Below are 16,623 nucleotides of genomic sequence, written 5' to 3' on the forward strand. Positions count from 1 at the left end.
TTAAAATTTTGATTTTAATCATTCCTACGAAATTTTAGTTATTTTATTACAGATATGTCCCCCCCCCCCTAAAATTCAAGTTTTCTTTATAGTACCTATTTATGCTTCAAACCTTTAAAACATGATGGAAATCAGAACCTTGGATTAAAAACTTTTTTTTAATTTTTGGTTTCTGGTGCAATTTTAGTTTGAAGAGAATTTGATTTACTGCACCCCTGCATTGGCTATGATTCAATCTGAATTATCATGCTCTAATTTTCAAAAAAAAAAAAAAAATTGAATCAAAATCAGTCTCTCTCTCTACTTTGAATTACTTACAATCTTTGTTTTTAAATTTAAATTTTTGGTTTTAGATGCAATATTTTAATTCGAAGCGAAGTTGGTTTGTTCTTCGCCCTGCATCGATATACCGGATCATAACGAATGCAAATTGCAATGATATTTTCTTGTACATCTACGTTGGCCAATGATTGCACACACCTACTATATCAACGAAGGCGGAATTGGTGTAGGGACTTAATTGGTTTTACCTTTTAAAAACTTGCATTATTCTCGACTAACTAAAAGAGACCTTCCCAGCATGAACCGGAATACGATGGCCCAAAGCATAATGTATATCTATAGATCTATTAAACGCAACTACTGTGACCAGAGAACGTATCAAATTCGAACTGGTGACCAAACTGGACATCTCATCTTACAAGTCACAATACACAAACAATTATTAATCTCACCAAAAAGTATCCAGTCTGTATAGCCTCTCAGCCTCTGACCAATCTACTCATCTCTCGCCAAGAGTGTATAAGTAACTCACATTGAAACGAAAACGATGGCATGGCACATCATAAGAAAGTGTACAAAGTGCATGGACCCCTTTGTATAGTAAATCCTGACCACAAATTACTTCCATTGGCAGATCTGTGTCATCGTTGATGGTCTGTACATTGACCAGTTGACCACCTACAACAAATACATCATAAAGTACTCGATCTCGATCGATACCTATATTGTTGTCTTCTCGAGAAGAATAATCGTCGAACTACTTGTGCTCGTCGTAGTCGTCGTCGATGAAGTCGAGGACTCGAGCAGTCGAGCTCGAGAGTCAGAAGCAGAACACGTTCGCCATCTACCTATTGGGTATGTAGCGGTCACGTGGATGCTGGCGAGGTTTTTTATTGGAGAGCTGTCGGAGGTTCTTCTGTGTATACGGTTTTATGCCCGATTACCGATGAAAGCGGTTGAATTTCTTTAAAGTTTGTTCACCGGCGTTCCCTGTTCGCGATCGAGTTAGTAGCAACGATCTGCGTGCTGTGTAGAGTCGTGCTCGTGGCTCTTCTCTTCTCCTTCTTATATATTTATCGCTATAGTGCGTATTGAATTGCGCGGTGTGCGGATCCGCGAAGCGCGACCCTGGTTTATTATTCTCAATCGAGATTCGAGTTTGCGCGGTTTTTTTTTGGCGCTTATTTCGAAAATTTTTACATCCTGGTGCTCGGAGTGTTAGTGATAGTGATTGTGATAAAATTTGACATCGCAGGATACGAAAACGAAATGGATTACGGATTTAATGGTGAGTATCTGTGTACCTGAACCTGTGTGGCTCTGTGGCTCTGTGGCTGTGTTTGTCCCATCTACTCTCATCGTAAACTAGTTCCTGCTCTGTATAGAAAATCTATATAGCGATGGGAATCGTCCTCATCCGATGCGATTAGTTCACATTGTATTGTAGCACAATGTACCTGTACCTGTATATATATTGGCGGTTCGTATCGTCGAAATTATTATTCCACATACTGTGATTTTTCTATGAGCTGGATTGCTGGGTTGTTACCAAGAAATCAACGTTAAATTGTATTAGAATTTTTTTTCATCCTACAGTTATATACCTTTCTACCTACTTATACTCGTACCTGTGTAGTTCAAATCATCTGATGTGAATTTTTTTTTCAATCAATGACGTCATTTATTTGCACAATTGGTACGAGTGGGTCGAGTCATCAGCTTGGGCTTAAAAAAATTGTCATAGGAGGGCGACGTAGGCAGAGGCACCTACCTTGAAATAATTTGTCTTGAAATTTTCTACAAATTCCATTACACGTTTTATGGTTTTAATGTTCTCTGGTTTCTTATCATTTTCCTTTTGGCGTCCATTTGTCGAGTGTTTTCAAAGTGTAATAATATTTTTATAATGAATCCATTCGTGTTATCGGTTCAATTCAATATTATATAAATCACGTGCTCGTTTATTTGCCTTATCATTTAACACCAATTCAAATTCACTCGGTTGTTTTGCATCATTTTATTTCAAATGTTTCCATCAAGTGCCATCGAATTCGAATCGTATTAATGAGTTGATTATAGCGATGAGATATGAAAATTTAAAACACTGGTGTCGATATTTTTCGTTTTCCAATTTGATTAGAATTCATTTGTGATTTTGGCCAATCAAAAATGGGGCATGTTCTTCGTACGTTTAATTGCTCTGGAAACACTGGTACTGGTGACTGTCTTTTGGGTCCGGGGTCCCCCCCTCACCCAACTTAGTACCAAAGTTCCATGCAAAGACCCCCCCCCCCCTTATCATCAAATTTCTTTGATTTTTCTACTCGATGGCCCTTGAATGGAAGAAATCACAGAAGAAGATTACGTGATGCAAGTCGTATGTGGGTTTAAATTTTAAAATGGGTAAATTTTCAACAAATGGTTCAAAAAAATTTCATGTTTAGATTTTTGGCGAATTTTTGAAAATTTGAAAAATTCAAAGAAAAGCTGTTTTAAGTTGAAAGTGATGTTCAAATTTTTATCACGAAATATCGTATAAATTTCACGAGCAAGGTGAACCAATGTGAATAATTCTTTCAATTCAACTCCAATACATCAACTTATTACTAGTTTTGGGCCATTCTGGAGCCTCCAGCGATTTTTTAATTTTCTCCACAAAATTTCAAATCACTTTGAAAAGGACAAAAATGAACTTTAGAATAATTATGTAGCTTTGATCTATGCTTATGGGAGGTAGGAGTGGGGGGGGGGTTCGGAAAGATATCGTCTGCTCTGCTGTGTCTTAACGATCACCTGACTCGAAAACAATCGCAATTTGACTTTTTTTGGAGCCTCCAGCGAGTTTTCAAATTTCTCCAGTCAGTTGAAATGATTCTTTCGGAAGGGTTTTGAATAAAAGTGGAACCAAAGTTCATTTTTATAGCATTTTCGAAGCAATTTGAAATTTCTAGAGTAGATTGAAAACTCGCTGTAGGCTCCTGCATGGTCCAAAAAATTGGTTTTTGAAATTGAAATGTTGAAGTGAAATAATTATCTACTCGAAGTGGTTCGTTTTGTTGTGAAAAAAATTATGAAAAAGTTGATAAGCAAAGCAACCCTAAATGGTAGATTTTTTTGGAGTTTTTTTTTTTTTAATTTGATAAAATTCGTCGAAAATTCAAAAATTAACTCTGGCTCTTGAAAAATGTTGGATATGGGGGTTTTAGGACATGCTGTTTTGATTTAACTTGATCTTTAATCCTTAATTAGAGGGTCTCAGTTCAAAAAGTTCCCTTCATCTGAACAAAGTTTATAAACTTTTATTGAGAATAAATTTGAAATTGGTGCTTGAGGTCCAATCAGATCTACACCTGCAGTCATAAAAAGAGAATATGATTGAACATTTCAATTTCAACAAAATGTCTCAAAATCATAAATTCGAGAATACGAAATGATGCTTTTTTTCAATTTTTCCCATCCTCGTCATCAAAAATATCCATTTTGAAAATATTTTATGCAAATCTGCAGTTATTCAGCTTTACTGAATGATTTACTAAAGTGATTCTTTTCAATCGAGGTAGTTAATTGAACCTTTTTTTTTTAATCAAGAGGCAAAAAAAATATTTTCTTTTTGGATCGAGTTTTTGCCATTTTAATTCTGTGAGAAGTTGGAGAAGAGCATCTTTTGAAGGAATTGTGGCGCCAAAGAACCATTCTGTGAAGTAATAAATTTGTTTCATGGTGTATTTAAAAAATTAATCTGTGATGATCTTTTTTTGGTATAAGAATGCTTGAAATGGTGTCCTTTTAACCCCCCCCCCCCTTACGGGTGTAATAATCTTGTAATTATAAACACCCAAAAAAAAAAAAAAAAAAAAAAGTGTGAAACTTGAAACTGTAATTTAAGTTACAGTTAGAAACATCGTTAAAATAACTCATCATTAGAAACATAAAGATAGCGTTAAAATCGTTTCTAATGAACATTTTTTTTAATGATAAAATCTTGAAAAAATTTTACACAATTGGTAAAAGTTGCATAAAAAATCATTCAAATACCTTCTAATGTTCTATAACTCAAACAAAAACATTGAAAATACTAAAAATCTATAAAAAAGTGATCAAATACCATTAAAATTTAGCAAAAATTGCGTAAAAAGTTATCAAAAGAAGATATAATGCTTTAAAAATACGAAAAAAATGCAAATTATCAAAAATCCTCACAAACTAATAAAATTTCTCTAAAATTTGACAAACATGGTGAAAATTGCATAAATCATTTTTAGAAATCTGCTCAAATTATGTAATATGACGTCTAAAAAATCATCAAAATCATCTAAAAACACCAAAAAGTAACGAAATTTTAATGAAATTTCACAAAACGTAACAAAAGTTGTATGATTAATCGTTCAAATAAATTAGAGGCATGAAAAAAACTTTAAAATCACTGCAAATCGACAATAAGTGATGAACTTTCTGTGAAATTTTAGCGAAAATAGCATAAAACATTGTTAAAAATGTGATAAAATGATGGAAAAAGATGAAAAAATACATTAAAATCAATTCAAAATTGAAATTACCAGAAACTAATGAAATTAAAGTAAAGCTGTCAAAATGTGATGGCAAAAAATTGTCTGAAATATTATTGAAATAACTTTATAAAGCATTAATATCACTGCGAATGAACAAAAAAAATCAACGAAATTCTAGTAAAAAATGGCGAAAAGTGTCAAAAAAATTATAAAATGTGAAAAAAAGCATTAAAACCAATAATGATCATCAGAAAACGATGAAATCTTGGTAAAATTTGCTAAGACGTGGTAAAAATTGCTTAAAACGTTGTAAGAACTTGAAAAAAATCATTAAAAATTTTTGAAAATTAATTATATGATATTTAAATTGTATTTGACAAAATGGAAAAACAGGGTGTCTATAACAGGTACTGCAGGTACTGCAAGTACTGTAAAAGTACTGCATTGAAATTCTCGGTACTGCAAGTACTGCAAAGTACTGCATTTTGCCTGAAAAGTACTGTATTTTTTCTCAGAATCATTGATTTAAAATTTTTTAAAAACCTCAAAATGAATTAATTGGTGAAAATAAAAAAAATGTTCATTTTGTACCTCAAAAGATGGCAACACTTGTTAAATTAATACTTGTAAAATTTTTATTTATATCGACCAATTCCAACCGGTTCAAACAAATATTTTTTCTTGGGGGGGGGGGTCGGTGTAAGCTGGATAAAAAAAAATAAGGTAATGCAAAAGGTACTGTAAAAGTACTGCATTTCTTCGGAGAAATTTTGTTAGACACCCTGAAAAAAAACTGCAAACAGATTCTTAAAAATAAAATTTTTGATTTTGTGTTTTGTGTTTGGAATCTTGGATTCTTAATTAAAAGTTTCGTTTTTATTTTCCTTTGTGTTCATAAAATATTCGAATGCTGAATTTCATTTCTATAAATTTTTGCAGACGAATTTTTAAAAATTCAATGGTCTGTTTTCCATTATAAAAATAAAAATCCGATTAAATTGCCTTGAAAAGTTGAAATTTGGTTCATTTCGTATCTCTCGATTCAAAAGTTGATCGATAGTCTTTTTGAGCTATTCTGGAGCCCTTATGAATTTTTCAGTTCTTGAAAAGAAACTAAAATTGTGATTGATATTTTTATAATTTTATGCTTCAATTTCAATGCAAAATCAGCCACTATCCCCCCTCCCTTCACCATTTTTACCCCTGACGATATAAAATCCTTCTTCAAACAAATTACTCACTCTAAATGGCAAAATTTCTGGTCATCACTGACATCAAACAAACTCTTTCAACACAAAAAAACAATCTACCCCTGGAAAAATCTTAATCACCTAAACAGAAGAGAAGAAATAATTATAACCCGTCTAAGAATAGGTCACTCTAAAATCACACACAATCATCTCTATCAAAAAATTCCGAAACCCCCCTGTCAATTCTGTGAAAATGAACCTATATCCATCCAACATTTACTATTCACCTGTCCTAAATTACAGCAAACAAGACTATCTCTCCAAATAGACCCAAATTCAATGACCATTCCAGATAACCCTTCTGAAATCCAAAAATTTATAACCCTACTTAAAAGCACCAACCTAATAAACCAAATCGAAACCCTTCTAGCCACGGGTGTAATAATCGTGTAATTATAAACACCCAAAACAAAAAAAAAAAAAAAAAAAAAAAAAATGGGTTATAGAATGTGTCATGAAAATGGTACGTTAAAGTTGATAAGTGCTTTCTCATTCAAGTCCTGAACAAATTTTGAATTTTTGGTAAAAAAATTGGACAAATTATTAAATCTTAAAAAATTAGTCAAAAATCTAAAAAAAAAAAAAATTGAAATTCAGTGTCTGAAATTTCTCAGATCTAGATTTTTTTTGGCCAATTGGGATATTTTTGTCATGAGAAACCCACGAAAAAAAAATGTACGAAAAGAAGTGAAATTTTGAAACATAAGATTTTCTACCAGCAAAATGTACCTACCTAATTTTATTTCTACATTGTTTTTGAGATATTTTCAGAAAAAAAAAGAAAAATCAATTTAATTGAACCTGTTTTCTAGAACTTCACATTTCAACCACTCTTTACACTCGTAAATTGTGTAATTTTGTTTTTTTTTTGTTCGGTCTAGTCTACAGGTTCTTGTTATGCCATTTTATTCTGCAAAAAGCCAATTTTCTGCTAAACTTTTTCAATAAGCCCCTCCATTTTATCAAAAGAAGACAAATTACGAACCTCTTGTAAGGAATTCACCCATAATCTTATCAACTAAAAAAATTCAGGTAGGTAGGTAAGGCACGAGCAAATCAAAAATTGCACTCATAAATCGATATCTATTCGGAATTTCTCTCAATATTTTCATTTCTGAACTCTCCAGGGTATTTGAAATTGGATGCCCAGTTTACTCGCTGGTTACTTACTGCTAATGGAGAATAATATTTACATGCCTTTCTCAGTACGATACGATAGGATACGAAGCCCCAATCCGAAGCCACCGTAAGACCCATCTGGTGAACTAATTCTTTCGGTGAAAATGCTGAGAAGTTCGCGTGTTCCCATAACAGCATAACACGAAGCATAACAAATGTTCAAAACACCTTTCGTCGTCGTCGTTCGGTTCCTCGCTTGCAGTATATCACACAATGTATAAGAGTACAAAAAAAAAAAAATACATGGAAACGTGTTCACCATTATGTGTACACATATATCGAATATCTACAAGTCTTTTCCTCTCTCTTTCTGCAGTGCAGTCTGTATAGTTTATAGCATAGCATACTATCCTACAAGTGTACAAGTACAACTCGACCGTATCAGTTCACCAACACCAATGAGAAAACAAGGACATTACATTACGTACGAATGGTATAGAGTATATAGAGGAGTTAATCGCCTAAAAATTCATTGCAATTGAGTATAATTCTTCACGACACCCGATTAATTCCTATTTTTAAACCGGTTCTGGCTGAGTCATCTAGGATATCTTTAATTTAGCTATTTTCTCATCATCATCATCTTCATACCACAGTCATGCTTCCCAAGTACAAACTTATCGCAGCTTTGCTGACTGACCGATTGATTAACGAAAGAAAACGATGTCTATATTTTATTAATCATTTCTTATCTACTTGTAGATAACAGAGGCGTCCTTTCTTTGATTTTTCACCCACATCCTCGCAGGTATTCAAATGACGAGTCTTCGCAATGTCAATGTCTTTCTCTTATCGTGATTCATAAAATCGACATTTTATTTCAGTTTACTCAACGTAACCCATTATGAAGTTGTTAAATTATCGTAAAAAAACGCATTCGTCGGGTTTATCGCTTTTGAGGTGACGCTGACAATGCGACGAGTATGGACGAAATATTATTGTGGCTTTTATCTCCCCCGCCTCGTATTATCAACTCCCTGTCCATCTTAGTTTTTTCTTCATCATCTTGCATTATGTGTCGTACGGTGTCGGTGTATAAGGCTGAAATAGTGTCGTTAATTCGTAGATTTCGATTGTGTGATGGAAAAAATTGGTGTGATTTTAGTCATCTTGAATATTAAGTACCTAGATCGTCGCGTTGTAAAAAATGTACTCTGTGATTTGAAATTGTTCTTAATTTTTACACGTGTAATGACCGAATTTTCTCAGTAAGTGAAGATCATTTGCATACACGTTTACTTACCTACTTTTGAACTTTAATATTCGCGTGAGCCTTTTTCATTTGTAATTCTGAATTCTTTTAGAGTGGTTTAAAAATGGTCTTTGACTTTGTACTTGAATCGTCTATCATGGATTTGAAAAAAAATTCCAATGACGTTTATTCATTGCCCACCCCCCCTTCAAAATAAATTCAAAAGATTTGAAAATTAACGCTGTCAAGAGTCCAAATGTACCCAACAAATTGATATCTTTCCCTCTCTTTCCATTTCATGAAAATTAAATGGTGTGAATATTTGAAAATAAGTCATTTTAATAATCAAATCGTTTTGAGGGCCATTTTTAGCATTTTTTTGAACCCAAATATTTTCAAAAAAATGTCCTAAAATATCGACATTTAATCACTTTTTTTAAAAACAATTTAGGCCTCCAAATTCCTCGCTCACATCAAAATTGAACCTGTAAACTCAATTTATGCAATTTTTGGTCAATTTTGGAGAGTTCGAAATCTTGTGAGACCCAAAGCATTTTATTTGGACAGTTGTTTTTTTTTTCAAGCCACTCTCCTCATTTTTTGGGAAAAAATGAGCAAAAAATGTGACTGATTGATCGAGAGGTTCCCTCATCAGGTACTTTATTTTTTGAATCTTAGGGAAATTATCCTCCTCTTCCTTTGGCCTTCTTTCATTACAACTCTATTTTTTTCAATTCTTATCTTTATAGTTTTGGTAACTTTAAGAATCTTTATGGATAGTTTTTCATTCCTCGTCAACAAAAAGTTTCTTTTGTAAGCTTGGACCAAGATTTCATGAAGAATAAGTTCAACGCCAAAACGGAAAAATAAACCTCACGTGAGCTAATTTTGAAATTTGAGTCGTCCATTTCCCAAGTACTTAGATATGAGACAATTAATTATAAAAATTTCAGCTACTTACCTAATTCCAAAAATTCAAGATTTTACCAATTTTTGAAGTTGGTTCTCAAAATGTGTAGAAAGCTAGATTTCAGTTTTTTTTATTGTTTTGGTATAGATTTTCCATACTTTTATGATTACCCAAAGCTTGAACCAACTCGATTTAAATCTCACACGACGGGTGTAATAATCAAGTAATGAAAATTCAAATTTGAGCCAAAAAAAATATCGGTAGGTAAAAAAAATAAAAATTTTACAAATTGACTTAGGAGACTGAAATTTGGTTTATATCCTATTTTGGATCTTTCGAGTGGATTGATGATGGTTTCAAACCGTTATGGAGCCTCCAGCGAACTTTTGGATTCTCCAGTATTCGAAAAAAAACGCTACAAGTATGCTGAAAATGAAACTCAGCTCCCTATAAACTTAGATTTACTATCTTTGTGACCCTTTCAATAGATTTAGCTGAAATTTTTTAGTGCTTTTGTGTCCGTTCAATTCCAAAATTTTCTCCAGTAATTGGGTAAATACGTAGGTATTTTTGAAAAAAATAAAAAAAATCATCATTCACAAATACATTCACGAAAAAAGCTGAAATTCGGTTTGTACCCTATTTTTGACATTTCGAGTCGATTGGTGATAAGTTTTGAACCGTTCTGGAATGTCTAGCGGATTTTCATTTTTTCATTAAAAAAAAAAAAAAACACAAAAAAATTATTGTAGAAATGGATTTTAAACAACTCATAAAATGACTGTGAAAATATGTACCCAAATCGATCGGAAAGGTCACAAGCATGCTAAATATTCGAGTTCATGGGGGCTAGATATCATTTCTACCCTATTTCCAGCATTTTTTTTTTTTTTTTTTTTTTTTTTGATGAAAACTGGAAAATTTGAGAATTTGCTGGAGGTCTCAAAGCGGTTCAAACCCATCAACAATGAACCCTGGAGATATAAAATAAGGTATGAACCAAATTTCATGTTTCTAGATCAATTTAGTAAAATTTTGAGCTTAAACTTTAAATTTTCAAAAATTCGTCAATAATCGAGAAATAAATTTGAAAAATAATTTGCAGGCATGAAATTCGGTCACTAAAAAAGTGACTTGGTCACTATTTCACTTACAAGTCACTTTTTGTGACATTATTTCGGCAAAAATGGCCAAAAAAGATTTGTTGCGTTAAAAAAAAAAAGTGCAAAATTTTAGGAAATGATCAATATTTTTCATGAAAATCCTTCAGAATCATCACGTTAAAAAAAAATAAAAATCAACTAAGTATTCAACATTCAAAATGCAAGACGATGTGATTGGGTAGTGCCGATATCAGGCAAAAATTTATCACCAGCCAAAATTTCAAGTGCTAAAGTGCATTTTTTGATTTTCGGTGAATTTTTGAAAATCAAATTTATTCCAAAAATGAGGGAAAAAATCGAAATTTTACCAAATTGACTAAGAAAGCTGACATTTCGGATATACCCTATTTTTGACACGCCAAATCGATTGGAAAGGGTTTCAAACCGTATTGAGCAGTTCTGGAGCCTCCAGCAGATTTTTGAACCTTGAAATTTCCCAAAATTTCATCTAATGGAGATGGAAAGCCCAAATTCATTCTGCCGACTGCAGATAGATTTCAAGTCGTTTTGAATCCTCCAGCGACTTTTTGAAAATTACTGGAGTTTCCAGCCGATTTTTGAAACTTAAAATTCCCACAACGCAACATTTTATCAAATGTAGTTAGCAAGCTGAAATTTACTTCGCAAACTAATTTCAATACGATATGAAGTCGACTGCATGGTGGTTTCAAATGATTTTGAAGCTTCCGGCTAATTTTTGGATATTTCAATTTTCCGAAAAACTCCACAAAGTCTTTCAAAAAGTCGCTGGAGGCTCCAAAACGACTGTAAACCCACCCGCAGTCGACTTAGTAGCGTACTGGGATTAATTTGTAGAATGAATTACGGCTTTCCATCGCCATTTGATGAAATTTTGGGAAATTTCATGTTTCAAAAATCTACTAGAGGCTCCAGTAATTTTCAAAATGTCGCTGGAGGCTCCGAAACGACTTGAAATCCACCTGGAGTCGACTTCGTGGCAAATCGAAACTAGTTTGTGGAATGAATTTCGACTTTCCATCTCCATTCGATGAAATTTCGTTGGAATTTCGAGTTTCAAAAATCTGCTGGAGGCTCCAGAACTACTCAAAACGGGTTGAAACAGTTTCCAATCGATTTGGCTTGTAGTTGACTTCGTAGCGTATTGAAATGAAATTTTGGGATATTTTTAGTTTCAAAAATCTACTGGAGGCTCCAGTAATTTTCAAAATGTCGCTGAAGGCTTCAAAACCACTTAAAATCCGCCTGCAGTTGACTTTGTAGCGTATTGAAATGAAATTTTGGGAAATTTACAGTTACAAAAATCTACTGCAGGCTCCAGTAATTTTCAAAATGTCGATGGAGACTCCAAAACGACTTGAAATCTACTTGCAGTCAACTTCGTAGTGTGTTGAAATTAGTTTGCAAAATGAATTTCGGTTTCCAACTCCATTTGATGAAATTTTATGGGAATTTCGAGTTTCAAAAATCTGCTGGAGGCTCCAGAACTGCTCAAACCGGTTTTGAAACAGTTTCCAATTGATCTGACACATCGAAAATATGGCATATATCCCAAATTTCAGCTTTCTTGGTCAATTTGGTAGAATTTTGATTTTTTCCCCTTAATTTTGGCCAAAATTTTATTTTCAAAAATTCACCAAAAATCGAAAAAGGCACTTTGACCCTTGAAATTTTGACAGGTGATAAATTTTTGCCTGATCTTTTGATCTACGTTTGTGCGGTTTGAAAAATGTTATGCAAGTCCTATGTTGGAACGCAAAAACTGCGATTTCGGCTGACCTATCAATCAAAATGGCCGCCATTTTGTAAGTAGGGCCACTTTTTATTTGCGGACAAGGGCTGGAAATGTTCCTTAGGACCTCCCCTTCAAGAAAAAAAGTTGTCCCAGAGGATTGACAGGGGGGAGGGGAGTGCAATAGATGTTTATGCGGGCTCCCCGACTAACATTATACTTTGCTCACTGTAGGATGAATAAACGCCGAATTCATTTTTGACATTTATTCTACGTAATTTTGCGTAATAACAATGGACAAGATTCCATGACGAATAACGAACGAATAATATAACAAGAATGACGATTCAAAACTAACGGATACATACTAACGACTGAATAATAACTGACAAATTTCAAAAGCTTACAAATTCGAAGATAAAAGTATCAACTTATGTCTAAACAAAACATAGCCGAATGTATTTGAAAACGGAGGCGTAATTACCTCGTAATTACGCGATCTAAATGCAAAACAACATTTTACTTTTTTATTCTGATAAAAATGCGTAATTCCCATAAACACTCACATTTCTCAAAATTTTGGTCACTTCTTTGCTATTTTTCAGTCACTAAAGTCACTATAAAAAATTAAGTAGTGGATTTCATGCCTGATGTGGCTGTTTATTTCATTTTTTTCTTCGAAATTCTCACATTAATACATAGCTATACCTATTTACTACATGGGAAATTCGAAAAAAAAAAGCTTATATATGTAATTTGTTTAATTCAAGCAGTCAAGTTCACATTTTAGATTCATTCCAAAAAAAAAAAAAAAAAAAAAAAAATGCACTGCTTATTTCAACGTCGTGGTTAATTATCTCGAATAATAATTGCATTAGAGATAGGGAAACAAGATGAAAGGGGCAGAGAGGCGGAATGACGTACTTATTTTTTGATGTTTTTAATTACCATATATGACATTTCTAAATTGAATTTAAAAAACTAAGTTTTTTTCCACCTAATTGATGTAGTACATATTTTGCATTACGATGGTAAAAGTCAAAGAGGCCAGGTTTCATGTAACTAGTGTGGGATTTTCTTTTTCAGTGATCCTCAAATTCAGAGCATAGTCCACAGTAGGTCATAAAAAATGAAATCCTGAAATATTTCCACTCACGATATTAATAACCTGTCACTGTCTGATAAATCAATTTTTCAAATCGAAAGCGAAATCTTCGACGTATGTACCATCATCCGAGAAATTCCAATCGAATAAAAAATTCTACGTACCACGTTGGCGAATTTTTTTAATTCATAAACACGTCCAGCAATTATTAGTTTACGACCAAAAGAAACGTTTCGGTCGGCTTGGCGTTATCAGACGACGACCGACGACGTAGTATAATTATAATTTCTGTAAACATCTTAATTAACTTATATAGCCGAGTCGGTTAATTGATTATACCTACTGTGTTCGGTTTACAGATGAAGTATTCAGCGGAGAGAGGACTGCGATAGTTTAAGAAATCGCCAGCATACATTCCATGCCAGGTAGACGAGAAGATGACCGAAGAAATAGCATTTTCGGACTGGTCCGAAAGACTGGAAAGATCCGGAAACGGTAACGATGATTTGAACGATGGTAACACCGCAGAAAATACCAATAGCTGGCTTCCGGCGTATGGTTTTCATCAACCTGTATTGCAGCAGGCTTTCGTGCAGGATAAAAATTTGGAGTTTTATTCTAATGGTGAGTGGAACTGTTTACTACATAGTACATACGTGGTACAACCCCTAGAAGATATTTTTCACGCAGGCTGCAGTCATCGTAGTAATATTTATGCGGTTGGTTCATCGTATAGTATAAGATGAAATGGGTAGTAAACCGTATCGTGGGTACATTTTCTTAATTATATAGTCATCGTCTGCACCCTCTTTTTTTTTTCTCCTTCAAAAACTCATCCCATAATGTAGTAAATGTAAATTGACTCGTTTTCGTCGTTGTAATTTCATAATATGCCTGGCTAAAGACATTATATAAAATGTACTCGTACTCGACTCGTACACATCCAAGTCGAAGACGCGTTTTTAAAAGGGTAGGTCACCCTTAGGAATTTAACTAATGGATAGTTTCTCCCCTCACCTTTGAACCTTCTCTCTCGTCAGTCGTCAGTCGTCGTCTTCCAACACTTGTTTTTAATTTGATCGATATAACCAAACCATCCCATCCTTATATTATACGTTAAGTACTCTCTTGTGTTTTTAAACTCACTTCGATTGCATTCCTTTTACGAGTAGGTATACCACACGAGTCGAAGTCTACGTCGTTTCACCGGAATTCGCCTTTTATTTTATTTATTTGTTTTATTCTTTTATTCGCTTTTTTCCTCGACGTACTTGCTCGAGAAGTTTACTAACGCGTGTACGATGTTGTAAGTAAACATCTACGTGCAATCGCAATGTTGCGAATTTATTTGTAAATTATCGACGAAAGAGAACATTTATACAATGAGGCGAGATTTCCTCATAATTTCGTCGTTGTACTTTGTTGAGCCTCTACTTAGTGGTTTATATTGCTGCTGCCTGTATTCGTGTTGTTATAGTTTGGGTAATAATTCAATCACGATGGATTTACTTCTCGTGTGTGTGGTGCTCCAGATGGCTCAGGTGGCTGCCATAAGGTTTTTAGGGAGAAAAAGAACCTTGGTGTAGGTTTAAAGCGAATGTTTTGCGGGTATACGTATACAGATTTATAGGTGTAGGTATCAAATAATGTTTGGTTGACATATTTCTCGATGAAAAATTTTGAAAAAATCTTGACAATTGGTCAAGATTAAGATGAATTTAGGTTCAATAACTCAAAATACGAGTAGTCCAAATTTTTATTTTTTTAGGAAATAATCTTTAATGGTCTCATTTTTACATTTGAAATTTTTCACGAAAAATCTGATCAAAAGGATTAGTCGAGAGCCCGCATAAGGATCACTTGCACCCCCCCTACTCACAAAATGGCGGCCATTTTGATTTACAGATCAGCCGAAATCGCAGATTTTGCGTTCCAACATAGCACTGGCATAACATTTTTAAAACCGTACAAGGGTAGATCGAAAGAGCAGACAAAAATGCATCACCTGTCAAAATTTCAAGTGCAAAAGTGCCTTTTTCGATTTTTGGTGAATTTTTAAAAATCAAACTTTGGCCAAAATGTGATAAAAAAATCAAAATTTTACCAAATTAACCTAGAAAGCTGAAATTTAGGATATACTCTATTTTCGACCTGCCAAATCGATTGGAAACTGTTTCAAACTCTTTTGAGCAGTTCTGGAGCCTCCAGCAGATTTTTGAAACTCGAAATTCCAACAAAATTTCGTCAAATGGAGTTTGAAAGCCGAAATTAATTCTGAAAACTAATTTCAATACGCTATAAAGTCGACTGCAGGTGAATTTCAAGTCGTTTTGTAGCCTCCAGCCATTTTTGGAAAATTACTGGAGCCTCCAATAGATTTTTGAAGCTCGAAAAATTCCCACCAAATTTCATCAAATGGAGTTGGAAAGCCGAAATTAATTCTGCAAACTAATTTCAATACGTTATGAAGTCGACTGCATGTAAATTTCAAGTCGTTTTGGAGCCTCCAGCGATTTTTTGAAAATTACTGGAGTTTCCAGTAGATTTTTGAAATTTAAAATTTCCCCAAAATTTTATCAAATGGGATTAGCAAACCGAAATTTACTCTGCAAACTAATTTCAAATACAATAATATGAAGTCAACTGCATAGCGGTTTCAAGTGGTTTTGAAGCTTCCAGCTACTTTTTGGAAATTTCAATGGAGGCTCCAAAATGACTTGAACCCACCTGAAGTCGTCTTCAGAAGGTGTTTAAAATTGGAGTGCATAGTTAATTTCCGCTTTCCATCTTCATTTTGATGAAATTTTTGGGAAATTTCCAGTTTCAAAAATTTACTGGAGGCTCCAGTAATTTTCAAAAAATCGCTGGAGGCTCCAAAACGACTTGAAATTTACCTGCAGTCGACTTCATAGCGTATTGAAATTAGTTTGCAAAATGAATTTCGGTTTCGATTTTCAAAAATCTGCTGGGGGCTCCAGAACGGCTCAAAACGGTTCGAAATAGTTTCCAATCGATTTGGCAGGTCGAAAATAGGATATACCCCAAATTTCAGCTATTTAGGTCAATTTGGTAAAATTTTTATTGTTTTTCACATTTTGTCCAAAATTTGATTTTTAAAAATTCACCAAAAATCGAAAAAAGCACTTTTGCCCTTGAAATTTTGACAGGTGATGCATTTTTGCCTGCTGTTTCGATCTACCCTCGTACGGTTTAAAAAATTTCATGCTAGTGCTATGTTGGAACGCAAAATCTGCGATTTCGGCTGACCTGTCAATCAAAATGGCCGCCATTTTGTGAGTAGGGCAACTTTTTTTTTGAGGACA

General features: G+C 33.8%; 1 protein-coding gene across 2 annotated transcripts in view; it reads left to right on the forward strand.

Moving 5' to 3' along the window:
* Positions 1-1,271: 1,271 nt before the first annotated feature.
* The window catches only part of LOC135846580 (uncharacterized), a 241,931-nt gene continuing 226,579 nt past the window's right edge, over positions 1,272-16,623 (forward strand). Inside the window, exons 1-2 of one of the 2 annotated variants that reach the window (XM_065365764.1) lie at positions 1,272-1,570; positions 13,660-13,924. In XM_065365764.1, the coding sequence (XP_065221836.1) occupies positions 13,738-13,924 (187 nt within the window). In that variant the 5' untranslated portion in view covers positions 1,272-1,570; positions 13,660-13,737. Of the gene's footprint in view, positions 1,571-5,701; positions 8,428-13,659; positions 13,925-16,623 lie in introns of those variants that run through there. The other variant, XM_065365765.1, reaches the window with a different exon arrangement.

This window comes from Planococcus citri, chromosome 5, assembly GCF_950023065.1.
Source record: "Planococcus citri chromosome 5, ihPlaCitr1.1, whole genome shotgun sequence".
NCBI classification, from domain to species: domain Eukaryota; kingdom Metazoa; phylum Arthropoda; class Insecta; order Hemiptera; family Pseudococcidae; genus Planococcus; species Planococcus citri.